Source organism: Columba livia, chromosome 3 (assembly GCF_036013475.1).
Source record: "Columba livia isolate bColLiv1 breed racing homer chromosome 3, bColLiv1.pat.W.v2, whole genome shotgun sequence".
Taxonomy (NCBI): Eukaryota; Metazoa; Chordata; class Aves; order Columbiformes; family Columbidae; genus Columba; species Columba livia.
Genome location: NC_088604.1, coordinates 80,071,186 through 80,091,314, shown reverse-complemented (window position 1 = coordinate 80,091,314; position 20,129 = coordinate 80,071,186). Strand labels below are relative to the sequence as shown.

The following is a 20,129-nucleotide window of genomic DNA, read 5'->3' as shown; positions in this document are numbered from 1 at the left end:
AAGAAACTTTGCACACCTCATCGTGATCTCGAGTTTAAGTGTGGCTTCACCTGTATTTGTTACACAGCATACTGGATTCAACAAGCAAGGATGCTCCAGAGGCTTTGTGACATGGACACTGAGGTAAAGAAACATGTCACTTTTATTCTGGTATTTGCCCACAAAGTTCATTTGAATTTGTTTTCAAGACAAAGGAATAGTGAAGTATTAGCCAGAATCATTAGCTACATATTTTTCAACAAAGTGCGCAGAATCAAAATAGAGTGTTTGCCTAGTGTCACATGAAAACTGTTCTCATGTTGTACACTCCCAAAGGAACATCTTGCAATCATCTCCCATTTCTAGATCTTATCTTAAAATCCCAGAAAGGCTAATTAAAATCATTTATAGAGTTATGCTAAATAAGGAAGACAAAGCTGGAGTGAATACTCCATACTGGGTGGGGTTCATTTAAGACCTGAGTACAAATCGTAGCTGCTGTATCTGCCCCTCCCACCATCACCAGCCTGCCCAGCCTCTGGCCTCAAAGATTGTAGAATTTTAAGGATTATTTCTTTAGTTACAACTTCTCTTAGTTATAACTGAACATTGATACAGTCAGTTTATTTTATGACAAAACTGTAGTCTGTTCAGAAATAAGGTGGAGGAACAGAACAGCAAGAAGTCCAGGAGAAAACAAACAAACAAAAATCAAAACCAACCCAGGAACTTTGATTAAGAAAACAGCAGCTTAATCCTGTTTTGAAGTGGGTAGAATTAATTCAGAGATTAAGGCAAAGACTCCATAACAGAAACCTCAAATGCTACCAAAACCAGCTTGTTTCCATTCTGAATCTGTTTTTATTTGTAAAGACTGGCATTACAATTGAAAAGGACTCAAAATGGAGTGATGTACACATCATTGGTGTTTCATGATGCAACCGATGGAGTCCCTGAATGGATATTGCTTCAGCTTTGCTTTTAAAAAATAATTTAACAAGAAAATCTTCAATTCCACTATCAATCACAGGTGGCAGAAATGAAAGAAAAAGAAATGAAACCAAACCTACTGTCAAATTCATAACATATACATTGTTGGCTGATGACATTTGTTCCGGATGTACAATAAAGCCCACAACACTTTATTACTATGGATATAATTATCGTGAATGTTTTTTCATGTTGATCAACTTGCTTCTGAAGGTTGTTTTTTTGATTGTTTTAAACTTGCATAATAAACATGCAATGAAACATTTCTTGTTAAAGTGTTTTTTGCAGTTGTCTTGTTTTCATACAAAGACTTCATAAAGTTGCAGTGTTGTATCAGAGCATTACCAAAACAAGAGCAAAAGCTAAAGAGGAAGGTAAACGTGAAATGAATTTGATGAGAATAACCTAACCTTGTCCTGAGACACTCCAGTCACTTGAAAAGATGTGCACAATCAAATCCCTTCCTCCCAAACCCACCAAAACCACAAAATAAATAGTAACTTGAAAGAAAGAGAAGACAAAGGAAAAAAAAGATGTCATCATGCGCTCATCTTCTGCATAGCTCAACCCACATATAGTAAGGCACTATTTCCCCACAACGTAGTGTCCACAACAATCTTTTACAGTGCTCTGCGAACTACATATAGTTCCTTCCAGGATGATGAAATAAACAGATTGAATGAGTGTTGCTACCATGCCACCCCATGTGAGATCCTATAGACAAGGGCATCATATGGCAGTTTCAGAAATAAGCTGTCTCGATTCTCTTCTTATGTGTGCATGTTATCTATAGGGATATATTTTGTGTGTGCAAATGGTTGGTTTGTTTTCCAAAGTTGCTGTTATTTTTCACTGTTCTTTACTCCAGTGTTCTCAAAGCAAATACACAAGAAAATAAAAGTGCAGTTGGGTCATTAAAAACATAGCTTTGGTGCTCCAAAAAGCACACAGCTTTGGGGATTTAAGAAATCTGATAGACATTCCCAGAAGAGTTGGGAAATACATGGACATATTTTCATCTAGAAATCCTCATCTCTGTTTAGTTGAGCTGGTCTTCATATTGTTTTCGGAAGCAATCACCGGCAGGGAAAAACTCCCAGCACCGTTCTTGATACATTTTCCATACATAGGATTCCTGAAAAAAAACACAATTTAAACAGCTTAACATGATTCAATGAGAAAGCACCAACCATGAGTTTTTTTCCTCCTCTATTTATATACTGCTGCTGATTTTTTTTCATTCTGTGTATATCAGGTTGTTACATATCAATCTACAAAATAATGTTAATGATTTTTATCGGTTTAGAGTAACTTCTGGATTTTTGTCGCCTAGTCAAAAAGCAGCAGAGAAACACAGAGAGAACCAGGTAGTTTAGCTCTTATTGCACATCCAGGAGCACTGTAAAGCTCAATTAAAGCTGGTCACAAGACAAATGCCAGGGTAAACAGAATATTTTTTGTCATAGAAATTTGACTGAATTTCTGCATCAGTCTACATGCCTACACACAAATAAAATAAAATGGCCTTTAATGGTATTTCTTAGTAGAGCAATATTTTCTGAATCAGTGGTGGTGTTTTTTGTTTTCTTTCTGATTATTTATTCAGGTAAGGATCTGTCTCTAGGTAGTCTGAAGAATAGTAAAGGATATGTCAGTTTATTTTTATTTTGATCACAGCAATTAAATGTGCTTTTTATTATATAAATGCCATGGTAGAAAGGATATGTGTTACACAAGTTATTTAGTATGAAGCACTCTCAATTTTCAGTTTATCAGCTAATGGTATCAAAACTGAATAGTTAGCAGAAATCCATCTTCAGTGAATGTAGTAGGACATACTCTATGCCAAGAAAAAATACTTTAAAAAAAAAATCTCATTTAATATTAAATTCTCAAATGACAAATGGTTGTTCAAAAACAGCAAAACAAATACATAAAATCTGATACTGGAAAAGGCTCTGAAGATTTATGCAAATAAGATCATTATAATTGCCCAGTAAATACATCAGAGTTCAGAAAGAGTAAGCTACATAGATTTATGGCAAATCATCCCTCTGACACAAATCTGCATGGCTACGTATATGATGAACTTCAGGGGTTTTGTTTTCTCATCTGCAACATGGGAGCATTTGTTTAGCCATCTGCAAGACTATCACTAGAGAAAAACAGTAGTCTGTAAGTTTGACACTTTCTTGTACTGACTTTAAGTATACTTAAAGGAAGTTGAAGGAAGAACCAGAAGTTTGAAAGGACAACAGCAAGATAGAAACCTTCAGGGAAAACTGCTCTCACAGGTTTCATTTTAAATCTATGCACAAGGTCTTTCCAAGATTGTAACCATAGAAGATTATATATAGAAAATAATCAAGGACAAAGACTATTAAAAAAGAATCCACAGGAAGAAATTAAGAGTGCTGCTTTCACAGGATGCTTAAATGTTCTGTTTCTCATTATTTTTGTTTGTACTCTGTATTTGTATTTTGTAGAAGTAACAATTTAAGAATAACAAGTCAGATAACAAAATAGGAAATTAAAGTACTACAGAATTGATAATCTAATATTAAGCTAGCAAAGGCTTAAGAATTGTTTAGAAGAATGACAATTAAGTTACATACCATATAGGGAGCTGTTAATTAGAATACTAAGTTTTGCCAAGCCTGAATTATTTTTATTTTAGAATCAGTCTTATTTAATACCTGTTTATATTCATACAGTTGCTCAACCTACCTGTCCTGTATGCTCTGTTTCATCTTTGTTAATAAGATACATCAGAAAAAACCTACAAGCAAAGAAACAGCTATTATTAACACAATATGTGGAAACATTAGGCAACCCGCAGAGGGATGGATATTCTTCAGCATGTTGTTTACAGCGATAATGCTGTTCATGGATTTACAACTTCTAGAGCTCTATTTATGGTAATATTCCCAGACACACTAAATTTACTATCCTGAAACTGCTGACATTCACTCATTGTTCAATTAATACTATGCTAAACTGCAAGAGATTGTTTGATTTACAGTAAATAACAACTCAGTTTAACTGAAGACATTCTAAGCTTTCTAATCTGAAAATTATAATAAACATTTTCTTGCCCATAAACACCAACTTGGAAGTAGACAGAGAATAACCATTGGAACTGCTTTTTCCCCTCTCCCCACAAAGAATAAGAAATGCTGAAGATTATTAAGAGATTTCTCTTATTGAAATTATAGGTTAGGGATATTTTACTAGTGCATGTAACTGAAGATCAACATACATAAAACAGAACTTGTAGTTTTAAAAACGTATTAGCTTTTGGGTTTGAGATCTCTGCTCACCACTAGGCGATGATTTCAAAATTTCACTCATAATAGTATTCTCTCCAATAATATGTAAAAATATAAAATATGAACAGACATAAAAATATAAAAAAATATTTTCTTAGCATGATGTGCTTAGGATAAGTATGCTACAGTATGTTATTTCTGTAGTGCTTTGTGAGCAGGAAAATGCCATATGATGGTGTTTTAAAATGCATTTTGTTTGCACAACCAGTTTTTTCAGGTGAAAGTTCTTCACAGAGATGTTTGGTTTACAGTCTCGTTATTTTGTGCATATACACTGCTAGCTTATAGACACAAATTTTATTTCTTCGTACTGACAGCACTGGCAAAAAAAATGTGTTTGGCACTAGATTTTTGTGTGTATTTGACAGGAGAGGAATAGTATGATACAGCAATTGTGGACCTGATATATGGTTTTATTTCCAGATTTAAAAAGAGAGCGCTTAGTGGTCACTGATGCTCTGCATGGATTTTCCAAAGGTGGACCTGATGCCCTTAATCTGATTCCTCCCCTCTCTAGCTCCTTGTTCCAGTTTTCCTACTTCCCTTTGTCCCAGGATCTCTAGGTCAGCCTCAGCACCCCACTCAAAATATTTTGTCCAGTGTAAGCTTTTCCTCTTTTGCCATACTCCTTTGCTTGTGCACGGTCTCCAGCAGTCTCCAGGACAGGTCAGACTATTTCTCTGTAGCTTACACCACCTCCACAACCACATACGAAGTTCCTGGTTTGTATCTTCTAGCTCACACAAACTTGGTGTGTCACAACCAAGCTGGAATCAGGGTAATAAAGTGTGTTCATTCCTTGGTCCCATCACTACTGAATTATACATTCAGACAACATGAGTGCACATCAAAGCGAAACAGTACTGACTGCTGCAAGAGAGCCAAACAGGTACTTGCAGAGGCTGCAAGGGTCACAAGTTAGTGAGTTCATTTTTCCTGTACTCACAAATAATTGGCCAAGTTGTGCTCCTGAAGTGTGTGTGTTTCAAAGCCATGGGGCACTGTATCAAAGTAGTCATTTCCTATTCCACAGATAAAGCACTTTGTCTGAAAGAAAGAATACAGAGTACTTCAACACTATATATAACCCTGTCTCCCTTTCAGAAAGGCCAATAAAAAAGGAACAATTTTCTTGAAAATGGCAATGCATCATGTATAATATGTGCTGAACAAAAAGGTTTTTCTTTTAATGACTGGGCCTGGATACCACAGCCAAAATACTTCAATAGAATTTAACGGCCATCAGAATAAAATTAAAAAATCTTTGCCAGTTGTAAATGAACAGGCATCAGGAGAAAGAACGGCATACAATGGTCAAAGTTGATCTCTCCTTTAACATTGTAAGTAGCACCTACTTAATATATGGCAATATTTACCTCAGTGCCTGTTGTGCTTGTAGAGCTGAAACTGAATGTGCTCAAAGTTTAGATTAACAAACACAGTAAGTACGCAACACTTTGAGTTCTTATAGTCATATTTAAATGACAGAACAGAAAATCATGAAGTACAGGTTACCTTCACACATAGATTAACCAAAAAGTCTATATCTGAGATTAAGTGCAACATGACAATTTTAACACTTCATGTTAGAAACCTCTAGTCTGTAGCTATGGACATGTAATTCATTATGATATACAGAGATGTACAAGGATTTTTCTTACAAAAATGAAGATAAAGGGACTAGTTTAAACTTTAAAAAGCCATGAAAAAATAAGATGTTGGGCTTTTTGTCTGAATTTTTGTTAACTTACCACTGCCAGCAAAAAACTGGCCGCACTTGATCTGCAGGTATCAAAAAAATCCCTACTAGGAACTGGCAAACAAATTCAAAATATGCTTAGAGCAGAATATCAGTTTAGACAACCTGGCTTCACGTCCCATGTAAAGAGACATGCAAGATAGCAGGGAGCATCTGCCAAACCTTAGCACACCTCTTTCACAAGAAGCAGCAAAGAGTGATAAACACTATTCAGATCCCGAATGCTAGCAGAGTTTAAATAAAATTGTCTAAAAATAACTTTACTGGGTACTAACAGAACTACTTATGTAAGTTGTTATATTTTAATAGATATAGAAAAAGTCAATTAAAAATATCTCAGTTATTATTTCCATCTAATGAACTGAGATGTGAGCGCAGAATCTCATCCGGGACAATGTATGATATTGAACCATGTACAAAACTGTATTTTCATCTTAGCTTAAAAAAAACTCTCCACTAGCCAGATCACACTGAAAACAGACATTCATGCAATATGAAAAGTGGGTATGGTTCAGCAATTACATATTCTTACCTCCATGTCTTCCTTAACTTGCTCTTGTTGATCTCTTAACTCACCAAAAGCATCAATAATTAAACCTAAGATTTAAGTTAAAATAATAGATAATATTAAAGAACAGAACTGTAACAAAGAATACTAAAAGAGAAGTCAATATACAGTCCGAAGACCACAACACCACCTCAACATGTGAAAAAAATGAGCAAGTCAAAGAAAAATGGCTATACGTAACACGGCTGGCAGCACCATTTGGAATTGTAAAATGGGACAAGCAGACTTATGTTTTACTCTCAATTTAGTACATGAAGACACGTACGGTTTTACAGTGATGGAAGTTTTACTATGGAAAGAATACTACTGCACTTTTAACAGAGCTCAGGCATTATCACATGGCCCAGAGCTCTGTGTGTCCTCTATCATTATGATTGTCATGTAGTACAAGGCACCACTGTCAGAGCTCTGAATAAGTAAAGGGTAATTTCAGGAAGATATAGAAAGAAAAGAAGAAAGACCACCAGAGGTTCCAAGTCTCAGATCATAAATTCTTTATGATTCTCCCTTCACTTACCCCAATACAAATAAGGACTAACTTACTGACACTACTGTACTGTAAAACTGATGAATACCAGATGAGAATTATACTGAAAGCTTGACAGCTAAGGCCTCTAACTCTTCAGCCACACACAAAATGAAGAAACAAACAGTAGGAGATATGCCATTTCAGGCTATAAAAATTTTAGTACCCTCCCCAAGCCCTTTAAACAGCTTGTTGCTTCAGTAAGAGTTATAAACAATTTACCAAAAGCTCAGAGTCACGTTCTAAACTTCCTTGCAGGAAGTGAGAAAGCATACTTGGTGCTGGTAAAATCATCATAAGTTAGCTAACTGTTGGCTGACAGAAAGCAATAGCTATCACTATTTATAAAAGCAACTGAATCTAGCAAAAATCATTACACATTTTTCCAAAATCAAGAATATACTTCTGTTAAGTTATGCAAACTTTAATCAAATATGATCTTCTGTGCAATCTTGACAGTCTTTTGAAGGTATAATACGTAAACAGATAGGGCTTTTAAGTACTATAGATAACAACATTAAACAGCATTAATTCAAACGTAATAGAAAAAACACTGACTTCCCAAAATTCAGTATCCACTATCCAAATTACAACAGCAAGACACACGATCAGTCAAATAGTTTCACTCAGATTCAGAAGCTAACGTGATAGTAGCTGACTTTTCATTGTCATGAACCAGGATACATTAATACTAAAGCTGTTTCATACCAATAACCTTTCTTTACTCTGACATTGTTCAGGTAAGCAAGCATCACACCAAACAGAGGTTTTGAGTAAGAAAAGATTAAGCCTCTTAAAGCTACATTCCAATTTTCACATCACTACCACCAAATCTGAAGATCTGCCAGACAGTCAAGAACATTGGATGCTGGCAAGTGAAATATTGACCAGCACCTGCTCCTGATTTTGTCCACAGAAGCTCATAAAGTGTGGGTTATGCTGAAAGACAATCTTAAGGTATGCCACAAGATTTCTAATCACTTCTCTTGCTGATTGTTTACAGGCTTTTAGAAAGGGCAGTGAGAAGACAGAAACTGTAGCGACACCAGTAACCTCACAGCAAAGAAGTTTTCTTGTTTCCACTGATGCAGTTGGACCCTGTTGATTTTACAGAGACTAGAAAGAACAGCATATGGATAAAAGCCATCTGGGTGTGATTTACAGTATGTGTTCTTCATGATGTGCCTTGGTGTCCTTGTCGAATCTTAGGTGCATGATTACCACAGCACTAAGATCTTTGTACTGCTAAATTACGCTTTCAGTCTCATCATGGGTTACTAATATATACCTTGAATAATTGCAAGCAGGATGACAATCACAAAGAAGAAGAAGGTGATATCAAAGATAATCCGATAGATTTCATATTCATCTCCTGCTGGATCCTCTATTTCGTCCCCAATGCCTCCACCTGCACGTACTCCAACGTACATGTGAAACATGTAGCACTAGAAAACACAAAACAAAGGAGTACAAAGTTCATCTGCAGCTAAAAGTAAAAATATCCATTGTTTCAAATTCAGTAATTGGCAGAACTGCTCTATGGTCTAGCAATTACACTATATCAAGTTATCTTTTTCTCCTCTTTGAGGTTATGTGTAGTTCTGAGGGGGCCGAAGCTACTGTATTTCACATTCTGTAATTATGTAGCAGTTCAAGAAAAAAAAGGAATGGCTTTCCCTATCTTTGGTGTTTCAAATAAAAGTTAAAAAAAAGCCTTTGAGAATGTTCATGTGGAGAACAGGCTAATGATGGAAAAAGTCTGAGACTAATACTGTGAAATTATGATCTGAAAAGTGGTATAATAGGTCTCTCAGTATAGATACGTGGGATGCTGATAATGCAAACTTTCCGGTTTATCATGATATAATTTAATAGAAAATTATTATGTCAGTCTCAGAGTTCTGGAGTTCTTTAAGTAGCTTTGCAAGGTTCTCAGTCCCTATGAAAAAGTTGTGATCACAATAAGAATAACTAACTTCTAAAACCTAACCATACAAAACCCCCATTATTTTATTTCTACACCACACTTAGCCCCAAAATTCCTTATGTAAGAAATTGCTATGGTAAAATACAATGGCTGAAAAATGAAACCATTTTTAGATATAGTTTTTATTTCACTATTTCACTATTGAAAGTCAATCATTACTTAATGAGTGAATGTAATGTTATCTATAAAGTTTTAAAAGTTATTTTTATCTTTCTAAAAATAAAGATATATTCCCTTTAAAAAAATAAAATAAAATCACATTGCAAGTCTTACTGTTTTGTAGACAACCCTGATTTTGTAACTTATCACGTTATTCTAACGCATTCCTGTACAATATTATAGCCTCTTTTGTAAGTGTATTAATGGCAACTCATCTTAGAAATTCTTTGTGATTTAAGCTCTACCTACCATCCACAACTGCAAAGCCTGTCACTGTCTTAGTAAGTACAAAATAATTTTCAGTTTTTCTGAGCACAGAAGAGATTTCAGTAACAGAATCACCAATTGGAGTTAACCGTGGCAATTCATACTATGGGAAACTGAGAGATTTCCAAGCTTAAACAAGCATTTCAGTACCTAAATTACTTATGAAAGCCCTTGCCTATAACTGGCCTTCCTGAATGGCCTGTAGAACTTCAGGATTCAGAAGTGCTGCCCTTTAACAGGCTCAGCTCAGCTTCACAGCTTGTAGTTGTCTCTCATTTTTTTGAGAAACTATAACAAAGAATACCATCCCATTTCTTCTATTAATTTACAGATGTGTTTGCTTAACATACACAGGGTATATCTAGTTGTTAGGGTTAATTATATTTGTTCTTTTGCCTTCAAGTATAGTCTTTCCTGTTACTGGCTACTGATACGACAGTATGAATAGGAATTACAAGAAGGTCAGGAAAAATGTAACAGTTTAAGAAAAAAATCCAGAAAGCAAAATAGCACTTACTGTTAGCATATCATCACATTTCATGTCTGGCATATCACCATCTTCACTCTTGTTGTAGAACTTGCGGAAAAAATTGAATGCCACAACTGTATACAAGTATACAACTACTGCCAGCAATCCCACTGTTAGGACAAGCTGGAAGAAAAGATTATAGAGTGGATATAACACCATCACAGAATTACACTATATAGTTTTCTTTGCAAAAACAAAAGGTAACAAATAATCTAATAGGTACTAACAGAAGGAGAACTTTTTTTTTCTATCTCTGCATGACTTTGTAATATTTGATAATATATCCGCATATTTTCATGCAAAGAATTTTCATTTCACCTGCAACAAATACCACACTGCTCAGCTGAAGCAAAATATTGCCTTGAGCTTTCTGAAAAGCAGCTGGAAATGAGCGGAAATATCCTGCAATATTTCACTGGCATAGCTGCGAGACCTAAAAAGTTCCTTATCATAAATAACACTATTTTGCTAAAACTTCAGGGCTCCTTTTAAAAAATAGAATACTTCACTTCTTTTCATGTGCAGACTGGTTTTTTCACTTTTTTGTTCTTTTAAGAAATCAGAATTAAGAATTTAAGAAATTCTGTTCCTTTAGGGGGAAAGAATGCAGTTATGTCAATTTCTGTAACTTCACAAGATACAATTTTTGTTCCACAGGTGAAACCTAAGTTTGCCACATGCATTATAAAAAATAACAGTTTCTCAAGGTGAGTTCATAGTTAATAGCCTTCTACATGCCATATGCTTCACTAGCTATTTTTAAATATAATATGTGTCCATTTAAATGCTTATTACTTCATAAAAAATGTTGACAAGGACAGTGCATTTGAAGGCACAGTTAAATCAATCACCCTTTGCATTTATAAAAAAATCATTGCTAATGGTAAATTTCAAAATGGCACTTGCCACCAGACTTCTAAAGCACCTATGTTATATAAAGTTCCATCTTACTACAACAGCACCTAAGTATACACAACAGAGAAGACCTTTATGTTATTATTCCCAGCCCACTTGAATTAGAATCATATTAGCTGCTTTGCTGGAGTATCTCCTAAGCAGAACAAGGATGGCTTTTTTATAATGAAAAATTGTTTATAAAGGTCCTTTGAACTAGAAAGGTCATCAGAATTGAGGAATACTAAGTCTCATGTTACATTAAATGCCATTCCTACAACAGATCACAGTGGATACAAATCCTTAGTTACCTTCTTTACTTAAATTAGACATGCTTTTTTTTTTTTTTTAATTTTGTTTAAGAAAAGTTCACTTATTATCAAAGAGCTAAGCTTCCCTAACAGAAAGAGTAACTGGGACTCAACTGGACCTTTTTTCAGATAAATCTTGAAGAAATTTTAAACAACAACTTTATGACATGGTTTCTCCTAAGAGCTAGAAACAGCCACACATCCTAGTCCTGTTTTCTTATGCTTATAAATCCCACTGACCCAAGTTCTGAACTTCAAGATGAAAGAACAATTCAGTTGACAATCTGCAGAGCAGGTGAATTAAGACATGAAGTGATCTTTTCCATGTACTCCTTAAGTAAAAGCATGAAAAGATCTGACAGTTATTACCTGTTTGCCATTGTGGGTCACTGATGACAGGATAGTTCGCAATGTCTTGAATCCCATCGCAATATCAAGGAGATGAGCAGCAAAGAAAAAATTGTTGTAATGGCCAAGGACTGACATGGTCATGTACCAAGCTAGGTAAAGGAAAGACTAACAGAAAAAAGAAGTATATCACAAAAGATATCTCATGGCTATTACCTTCAACTTAATTCAAAACACTAAAGAAAGGTAGAAATTGCTTGAGTATGCCTTTCTCTAAATAGAAAACTTTTTTTTTTTCCTCACAGAATTTGCTAGAGATCTTTAAGAATTTTCTCTCTGTGCAAAAGTATTAAATCAGCAAATACAGAGTTCACAAGAAATTGCCAAAATTGACATGTCCTAAATTTTAATCTGTACAAACTGATTTTGAAATTGCTAAACTTTTATTTGTTCATGCTTGTAGTATAAAAAGATTTTCAGATTTAAATGTGGTATTTTTTATGGCTTTCTAAATAATGATATTAAAATATTAAAGCCCTAAGGTGGTTAATGACAAAAGGAATTTTATAATTAATTCAAACTACTAAATCTACTACTTAAACATATAAGTATTATTTAGGTAGTTTACTGACTGTTACTACAAATGTTAATTTCATCTTTTCCTCTATCATTTAATTTTCATAGGACTTAAAACAAATACGTTGTAATAAAATAAATTACAGTCCCTCCCTTAGGAACAACGTAATCCTGAACAAACGCTAACTCTACAGATCACGTTGTCTGTGGACCTGGAGATTTACTGTTCCACTCTTCCTGACTACAGTCAGATTACACTTTCATTCTCTGGCAGTTTTAGTTCCAAAACTGTTTGTTTCCCAACCACTTTTTCCACTTGTAAAATAAGCTGATTAGGCAAGCAATAATCATAAGACTCTTAATAATCATATGATGACTTACTTCTTAAACTGCAAGGTATTTTAACAGTCAGTCTTGCTTATCAATCCTTCTTTAAATTTTGTTTTTAAAGACTCATTTTTTCAAATGTTTAAAATCATCAGCCTTATTCTGTGTCATATGCTATTATCAGTTTCCGTGATACAAAATTTTAGCAATGCCACATACATTAACTATACCAAGATGACTGTGCTCCAGGAAGATCCAAGTGTTAGTAAAGTTTATTAATAATATGAGAAATGACAATTAGAATTTCTATAGTCAGTTTTCTAATTCAGAAATATAAGAAGGGAGGCAGGAATTGACGGAAGTTCTGTAGACTAATACCTATGTAGCTGGGAAAAGATTTTGAAAATGCCATTTTCAGCTTCCAAGATTTTCTTCATCTATGTAGTAAATTAAATATAATCCAAAATATTTCATACCTTCCTTTGAAGCACTTTGAGTTAACAAATGTATATTGCTTTTTAGAAAGTAAATATATACACACACATATATATACATACACTAATAAACTTACGTTATCAGTGAAAACAACTCCTAATTTCCACATCTGATACTTAACATCAATGGAATTTAGCCTGTAAAAATAAACAAATAAACTGAATTTTATATCAAAACACAACAGGAAAATATACAACACAATCTGTAGGAAGCGTATTGTTACATAAACATGGGAGGAAACAGCTCATCTATTTCTGTAAAAGCTGAAATACATCAGAACCTTGTTTAAATTCACACTTTTACTCTGGAAAGGACCTGTCCAAAAAAACCAGAAAAACAAATTAATAAATACTTGTTTGGATTCATCAGACCTAATGCTGATTGTTTTCTACAACGTAATCATATACAAGTGAAATGAACTGTCTTTATAATCCATGGAAAAGAAGAGAATTTTTTTTATGATTATTATTTTTTTTTTTTTAAATGCAACCCATCTAAGCCTAATGTAGCTGTCAAAAAAGGTCAGAGAATTTGCACATCAAAATGCCAATTCTTTACCAACAGTTATGATAGCATACCTTGGGTGATACAATTAGAGAACGTTAAAGACAAAGTGAGGTGAAATAGATCTCAGAGCTTGTGTCCTTTGCTTTTCCCACTGAAATCAGGAAAAAATGTGAATGGAAGACAAATGTATACTAAAAGCTTTTGCAGAAAAGCACCTGGGGCTCTTGGTGGACTGCAAGTTGAGCATAACCCAGCAGTGTAACCTCACTGCAAAGAAGGCCAGGGGTACCCTGAGCTGCACAAGAAGGAGCGTTGCCAGCAGACAGAGGGTGGCGACTCTTTCCTTGTAACTCAACCCTGGTAAGGCCACACCTGAAGTACTGGGTCCACGTCTGGGTTCCCAGTTTCTTCCAAAGTTTTTATTGCTTTGTTATACTAGTCAGCTTCTTCTGCTTCTCACTTCACAAACTTTTATGTTGTAGAGGCTACTGTTGTTAACTATTCTCTCCAAATTTTTCCCCTATATTTCTTTAATTAATAACTTTAGGTATTAATTCTCCTCTTACTCTATCAACACAAATAAATATCTCAGCTTCAGGCTACATTTTTTGCACTAGAATAAAACCCATTAATTTGCTTGAAGGATTTTTTTTTTCCTCTACAGAGAGGTGATACAACTAACTTAGCAAACAAGATGTATACCATCTTTATTTGTAACTGTAATCATCCTCTCTATTTTTCTACTTTTTATTTTTGGAAATATTTGGATCATCTGTATTACACAGACACAAAAAATTCTGAACTTGGATACCAATTCAGGAACAAATATAAATAAAAGCACGAAAAATGTCATCCGTCCTACTTTTATCATTAGTATATGAGTGAATTCAGTGTTCCTGAAAGAGAAAAGCTGCTGAAAATGACTAAACAAGTAGAAATAATGCTGACAGATGTCATATACCTACCATATACGAAAGCAGGTAGTACTTTTCTGCCAAATGTTCATATGGCATTACCTGAGGCCTCATATGGCATACCCTGGTCTATCAAGTTCTGATTTCCAAAATTCTCACTTGTATAGCCAGGGCCACTAACCATATAAAAGTAATAGTTCTATTTGAATATAAAACTCCCGAGGAATATTTTACCGTCAAAATACCAAATTCCTACTTGTATTATATGCAACAGTATTTACTCTTTAATATAACCAAAACCTACCATTTTTACACATAAAACAAAAGGGCAAAAGACTCAAATTGAGCCTCCTGTGTGATAGCATAAACACTATATGTATATAAGTGGAGCTACCATAATTGAAAAAAATGCATTAAATCAAATTTAGATCAAGACCTCTACTCCAAATAGTCACAGTCCATTATAATTACCACCTCATTTTTCCTTCTGAAGTGTATCAGTCTACTTGAACAAAAAGGGAAAAGCAGAAGAAATGTAGTAGAAGTTTGTTGATTTATGAAAGACTTGACCCTCAAATTTACACGTGGAAGATCTTTACAAAAGATGGATACTAAACATCCATCTTTACAAAATCATCCCTTGCCTCAATGCAATTCTCATCTACTAGTGGTCCCACTGTCTACCTCATATGAATATAAACCTTGCAAACTCATTGATAAAATGTTGCTTTTAAAGAAAGTGATCAATAAACACTTACATTAGAATCTCTGTAGCATTCAAAGTCCATCTGATAAAATATAGTCTAACTATTTGGATATATTTTTTTACAACATACAACTCTAAAAAACATTTTTGCAGAGCTTTTCAAGATCTGAGGATGTCCCATGCCTAAGAAGGGAAATTAATGTAATTACTCTGAATGTCTTGGGGCTTTTCTTCAGGTCTGTCTCTCAGAGTATAGGCAAATACAGTTTAGGGAAAACAAATTATAAAAATATGTGAAAACCAATTATCCAACTTCCTAGATATTGCTGGTAACTATCAGTTACACTTATTCCATAATTTCTGTACAATCAGAATACATAGTACCAGTTTTACCCATTCCTTCCAGCTGAGCTGAACTGAGAGAAATAAGAAAAGGGGTTTCCAGCCCAGTTATCATTACACTATCAAAACACTGCACTAGCAGCTGTGCACAAAATATTCATACATAAGAAACAACGGAGTCTTGCATATATGTTGGCTATAATAAAATAAATTCACTATATAACTCTATTTAAGAATCAGTTTATCTATATAGCTATGCATAAGAGTTACAAAAAAATTCTAAGCTGAATGACAAACTGGGAAAGCTTGATTTTAACTTACAAAATATCCCCAAAGAAGCCACAAACAAACCAGAAGCAAATGCTTACACAGCAGATAAGGAGCTATCCTTCTTTGGTTTCTTCTTTTCTCGAGCATCACTAAAATCAAGAGCAGCTTTGTCCATTCCTAGTAACTCGCTGATCCTGTCACGGCCATAGAACTCACCATATTTATCCATGACCTAAAGTAAGGAGGAATATTCAAGAGAATCAGTTGGGTAGACCAGCTGGTTTTTAGCCTGATTTCTGAGGGCAAGAGGTTTAATGTCCATGATCTTTTTTACCTGTTTGTTTCCATCTGTCTATCATATCAGTCAAAGTATTCTTTAGACAGGTTGACATAAAACTGTTATGAAGCAAAAGAGCTGCTAGTATTTTAAAAGATGTTTCCAAAAGTGTGATTCACAACTGATCCAATAACATAAACACCCTCTGTTTCAATTGTGACCAAACACATTAGGAAGATTATTCTTGTTGTATGCTATGGCACATACATAACACTTTCTAAGAGCAAGCTGAGAAAACATTTAACATACGCCCCTAAGAAACAAACTTCAACAGTTTCTGCTTATGGGGGACCGTTTTTGAGGGAGAGAGATTTTCAGGTTATGTGATAAAAGCTCGTCCACACACTCACAAAGCAGCACAGAGATACAACATCTGGGAGAGAGTTCAAAGAACAATCTGCCCAGCTACCTCCAGATGGGTCACAGGAGCCGCCAACCCATTAAAGGCCCACCTCCTCAACCCCAGAGAAGCACAGGAGCACAATGGCAGGCAGGAACCAAAATTACAGACTCCCAAGGAATGGACACCCTGTCTGGTCCCTCCCAGGGCTGTCTCAGGAGACCCTCAGCCCCAGTGTCCAGGTGTGAAACCCATCAAGACAAGTCACTGGGAGTAAGTCTCTAGATCATCTTTCAGACTATGCAAGTTACTGCCGAAGGATGTGGGATGCATTACAGGATGGCAAAGGAAAAGCATTTGGGAATTTCACAGAACCTACTACTGGATGTTATCAGGAAGAAGCAAAGCTGGGAAAAGCTGATTTAGGTGATTTGGGGAGGAACAAGTGGGGGGAAACACAGTGAGAAGGGACAAAAAGGGCCAAATAGATGTATATAGTTTGCTGGTCAGTACAGACTATGCCCTGTACCTAAACATTTCAATCTGTTCCATTTTATTATTAAATTCCTTATTCCTTTCTAACCCTCTTGTGGGTGAGGAAATTTATTCTGTGTGCTTGTATGTGAATACATAAATACACACAGACAAAACAATTTACACATGTTGAAATACACATACAAGCATACACAGAAATTGTCCACAAAACTTCATGAATGTATTTGAATTCCTATTTTATACAAGCTGTACGTAGAATGAGTTTGAAAGAATAATTATTCAAACCACAAAAAAGTAGTCATAAGCATGAGATGAGTAAGGGATTGTGTATTTTAAATGGTAAATAAGAAAAACTACACCAAATCAAAGATATATTTTAAAGATGTGTAGTTTGCATTTCTTCCAACGTGAAAAAAAAATGCATTAAAACTTTAACATCATACATATTTTTAAAAATAAAACTTACCTTTCTTTTCACAAATTTGTCCCAATAGTTGTTTGGAAAAGACCTGAAAAACACAGATAAACAAGATTGCATTTTAGACAGTCATGAGGAGATGCAGCAGTCACTAAGACATCATTAAAATTACATACTGATTTTGTTTCTAAGAGGCTCTTTGTTGTTGTTATCACCAGCTAGTCACTTGTGAAGTCACTGGAATGAAATAATGTTCAAATAATGTTCAACCCCTACCATGTTAATATGGCTGAGAAAGAGCAGCAGAGCCTGAAGACAGGGTTCTAAACCAGTGGGATCACACAGTCCCACCAGGCAGAGACTCAGGACTTTACACATGTTCCCAAAGGAGATACTCAAAGGTTCAAACCACAGTTCACTTGAACTGAAAGCAATATGCAGTCATCACTTTGCTTGCAAAAAGAAATTCACATTATTTCATTTATTCTATGAAACAGAATTAGTTGTAAAGTAAAAACCTAGCAATGAGGATTAAAAATAAGAGTAAACAGTTGCCTGAAATGTTATGTATATGCTTGTTAGAAATATATCCTGCACAATTGTTTATTTCAGATAAGCTTGTGGAAACTGAAGAAGAATTCTTTGCAAAGCTATAAAGAGACAGAGTAGGTAAAAACTCACTGTGTGTTGATTACAAGTCTATCCCACTGCCCTTTAATATCATCTTCTGATGGCTGTTCAGTTATATACAGCCCATCAAATTCCAATTTCCTTGCCACTTCCTTTTCTCTCTTAAAAATAACCAGTGGAACCTGCAGTTGAAAAGAATATTAGGAATTATTTAAAAACGACTGGCATGTCTGAAAGTTTTTAAGGAAAGCTGGTTGATATGAAAATTAAGTATGAAAACTGAACAGAGCAAAAATAGTATTTAAAAAAATTCAGAGATTTTACAATTGCCCAGAATACACCGTGAAGATATTGATGCACAAGAACTAGATCATTCAGAATCTTATAGCTATAGTTACCACAGAGTAACAAAAACATGGCCAAAACCCTTGAAAAGGCATCCTTCAAATAAAAATAGTTCTTCAGTGCTAGGGAACCATTAGAGCTAGTCAAGTGAGAGTTAAAATAAAAATATTTTTTAAATCCTTAGAAATTCCAGTTCAAAAATATTGATTTGGCATCACACTTCTGGATTGCATTTTGATACCCAGAGGTGTTAGAAGTTGCCTTGCATTTGTTAAAGAAAACTTGAGGTTTCACAGCAGAGGGCAAAGAAAGACTGGGAGCAGTTGGAGGAAAATTCCTTAACCCACATTCACATTCAGTATACTTGATTTGTGCTCTGTTCATCTTTGCCAGCCTGGACACCTGAGAAGGATCAGGCTTTTCCTACAACTCATTCTCATTTTCTGGATGGCAATGAAAACTACATTCTGAGAAGGCAGATGTAACTAGTGGTCCCAGCACAGTAGCTTTTTCTTTGGAATTATTTCACAGGTCTCCAAAATTCACTCACCCTACAAGGCTTACTGTGTTATTACTGGTCAAGACTAGACATAAGTATACTGAAATAAAAATAACAAAAATTAGACTACTCAAGCAACATGGTGATTGTATTAGATACAATAGCAATTAGTTCTAATCTTATTTCCAGACAGTTAAGTGAGAAAAAATGTAGTGGACTTCATGTGGACCAATCTCCAGAAGCAAGCATATTACAAACAGACCTGCAGTTATCAAGATTTTTAATGTGAAAGCAGTATATCTCCAAAAGCAGAGACAGAAACCATATTTCATCTTTTCTTCAGGGTTTCAGAATGGGAAAGAAGGCAATTAATTATGGCAAAAGATGATAATAATGTCTTTCCCTTTTAGTCAGAGAATTAATGCCGTTTGAAAAAATGATGTGGGAAAATAGCATGAAAAGTCACAGTGTGAAAAAAGCTGAGGTGGGAGAAGAGGACATCTCAGAAGCCAGAATTGTAAGCTTTCATGCTGTATGCTAACCAGTGAAACAGGAAAACGTGGTTTAGTGTTTATTGACCTGCAGAGACACTTAAGAGAGGGAGGAAAATCAATCACTTAATACAGTAGTATGGCGAACATTTGCCTTAACTACAAATGCAGATTGTGTCTTTTGGGCATGGAAAGAGTATTGTCCATTAAAAGAGGAAAAGTAAGGTATCAAGAACCACATAAAAGCTTAATGAAGACATTATAATTCTGAGGACAAATAAGCAGCCATACTGGGTCGTAGTACTAAATTAAATGGACCTTCGCTACCTTGCACTTTGGCCTATAGTTTTTGCATGGGAAGAGTGTAGAAACAGGAAAAGTATATCCCAGGTATACTCCTCCCAGCTCCAGAGATTTATGGCATTTGGTCTTCCTAAACCAAATAAGCATTTTGCCAATAAAGGTGGCATCTTTACTTCTTACATTCCTAACAGAAATCTTCTGCAAGAAATTCCTTTAAAAGCTTAAGTTTCTGCCAAAACACACGCAGCAGAGTATGTATGAGAGGCAGGGATTGTCTATAGCCACAACACGTAGTAATGGTAGCCTAAAGTGCTGCAGGCTTTCCAAATGACCCAGCGAACAGATTGGTAATGCAGACTCTGTAATCTAACTTTCCCTGGCCAAGTGTGTTCACAGCTTATCTTTGACAGTCCCAAGCAGCTTCTGACACTGGTTACTGCTGTAATTGTCTGTCTGATGTGGCAAGGGTGTGAATGCTGATCCTATGA

The 20,129-nt window shown here is 35.1% G+C and overlaps 1 protein-coding gene across 8 annotated transcripts in view; it reads right to left on the bottom strand.

Moving 5' to 3' along the window:
* Positions 1-817: 817 nt before the first annotated feature.
* RYR2 (ryanodine receptor 2) overlaps positions 818-20,129 on the bottom strand; it is a 397,519-nt gene continuing 378,207 nt past the window's right edge. For all 8 annotated transcript variants that reach the window (XM_065057819.1, XM_065057821.1, XM_065057823.1 and 5 more), the window contains 11 exons: positions 18,055-18,185; positions 17,422-17,464; positions 15,882-16,015; positions 13,121-13,181; positions 11,668-11,814; positions 10,082-10,216; positions 8,440-8,596; positions 6,590-6,654; positions 5,245-5,345; positions 3,697-3,748; positions 818-2,104 (listed from right to left, as the gene is read on the bottom strand). In XM_065057819.1, coding sequence (XP_064913891.1) covers positions 2,009-2,104; positions 3,697-3,748; positions 5,245-5,345; positions 6,590-6,654; positions 8,440-8,596; positions 10,082-10,216; positions 11,668-11,814; positions 13,121-13,181; positions 15,882-16,015; positions 17,422-17,464; positions 18,055-18,185 — 1,122 coding nt within the window. In that variant the 3' untranslated portion in view covers positions 818-2,008. The remainder of the gene's footprint in view (positions 2,105-3,696; positions 3,749-5,244; positions 5,346-6,589; positions 6,655-8,439; positions 8,597-10,081; positions 10,217-11,667; positions 11,815-13,120; positions 13,182-15,881; positions 16,016-17,421; positions 17,465-18,054; positions 18,186-20,129) is intronic.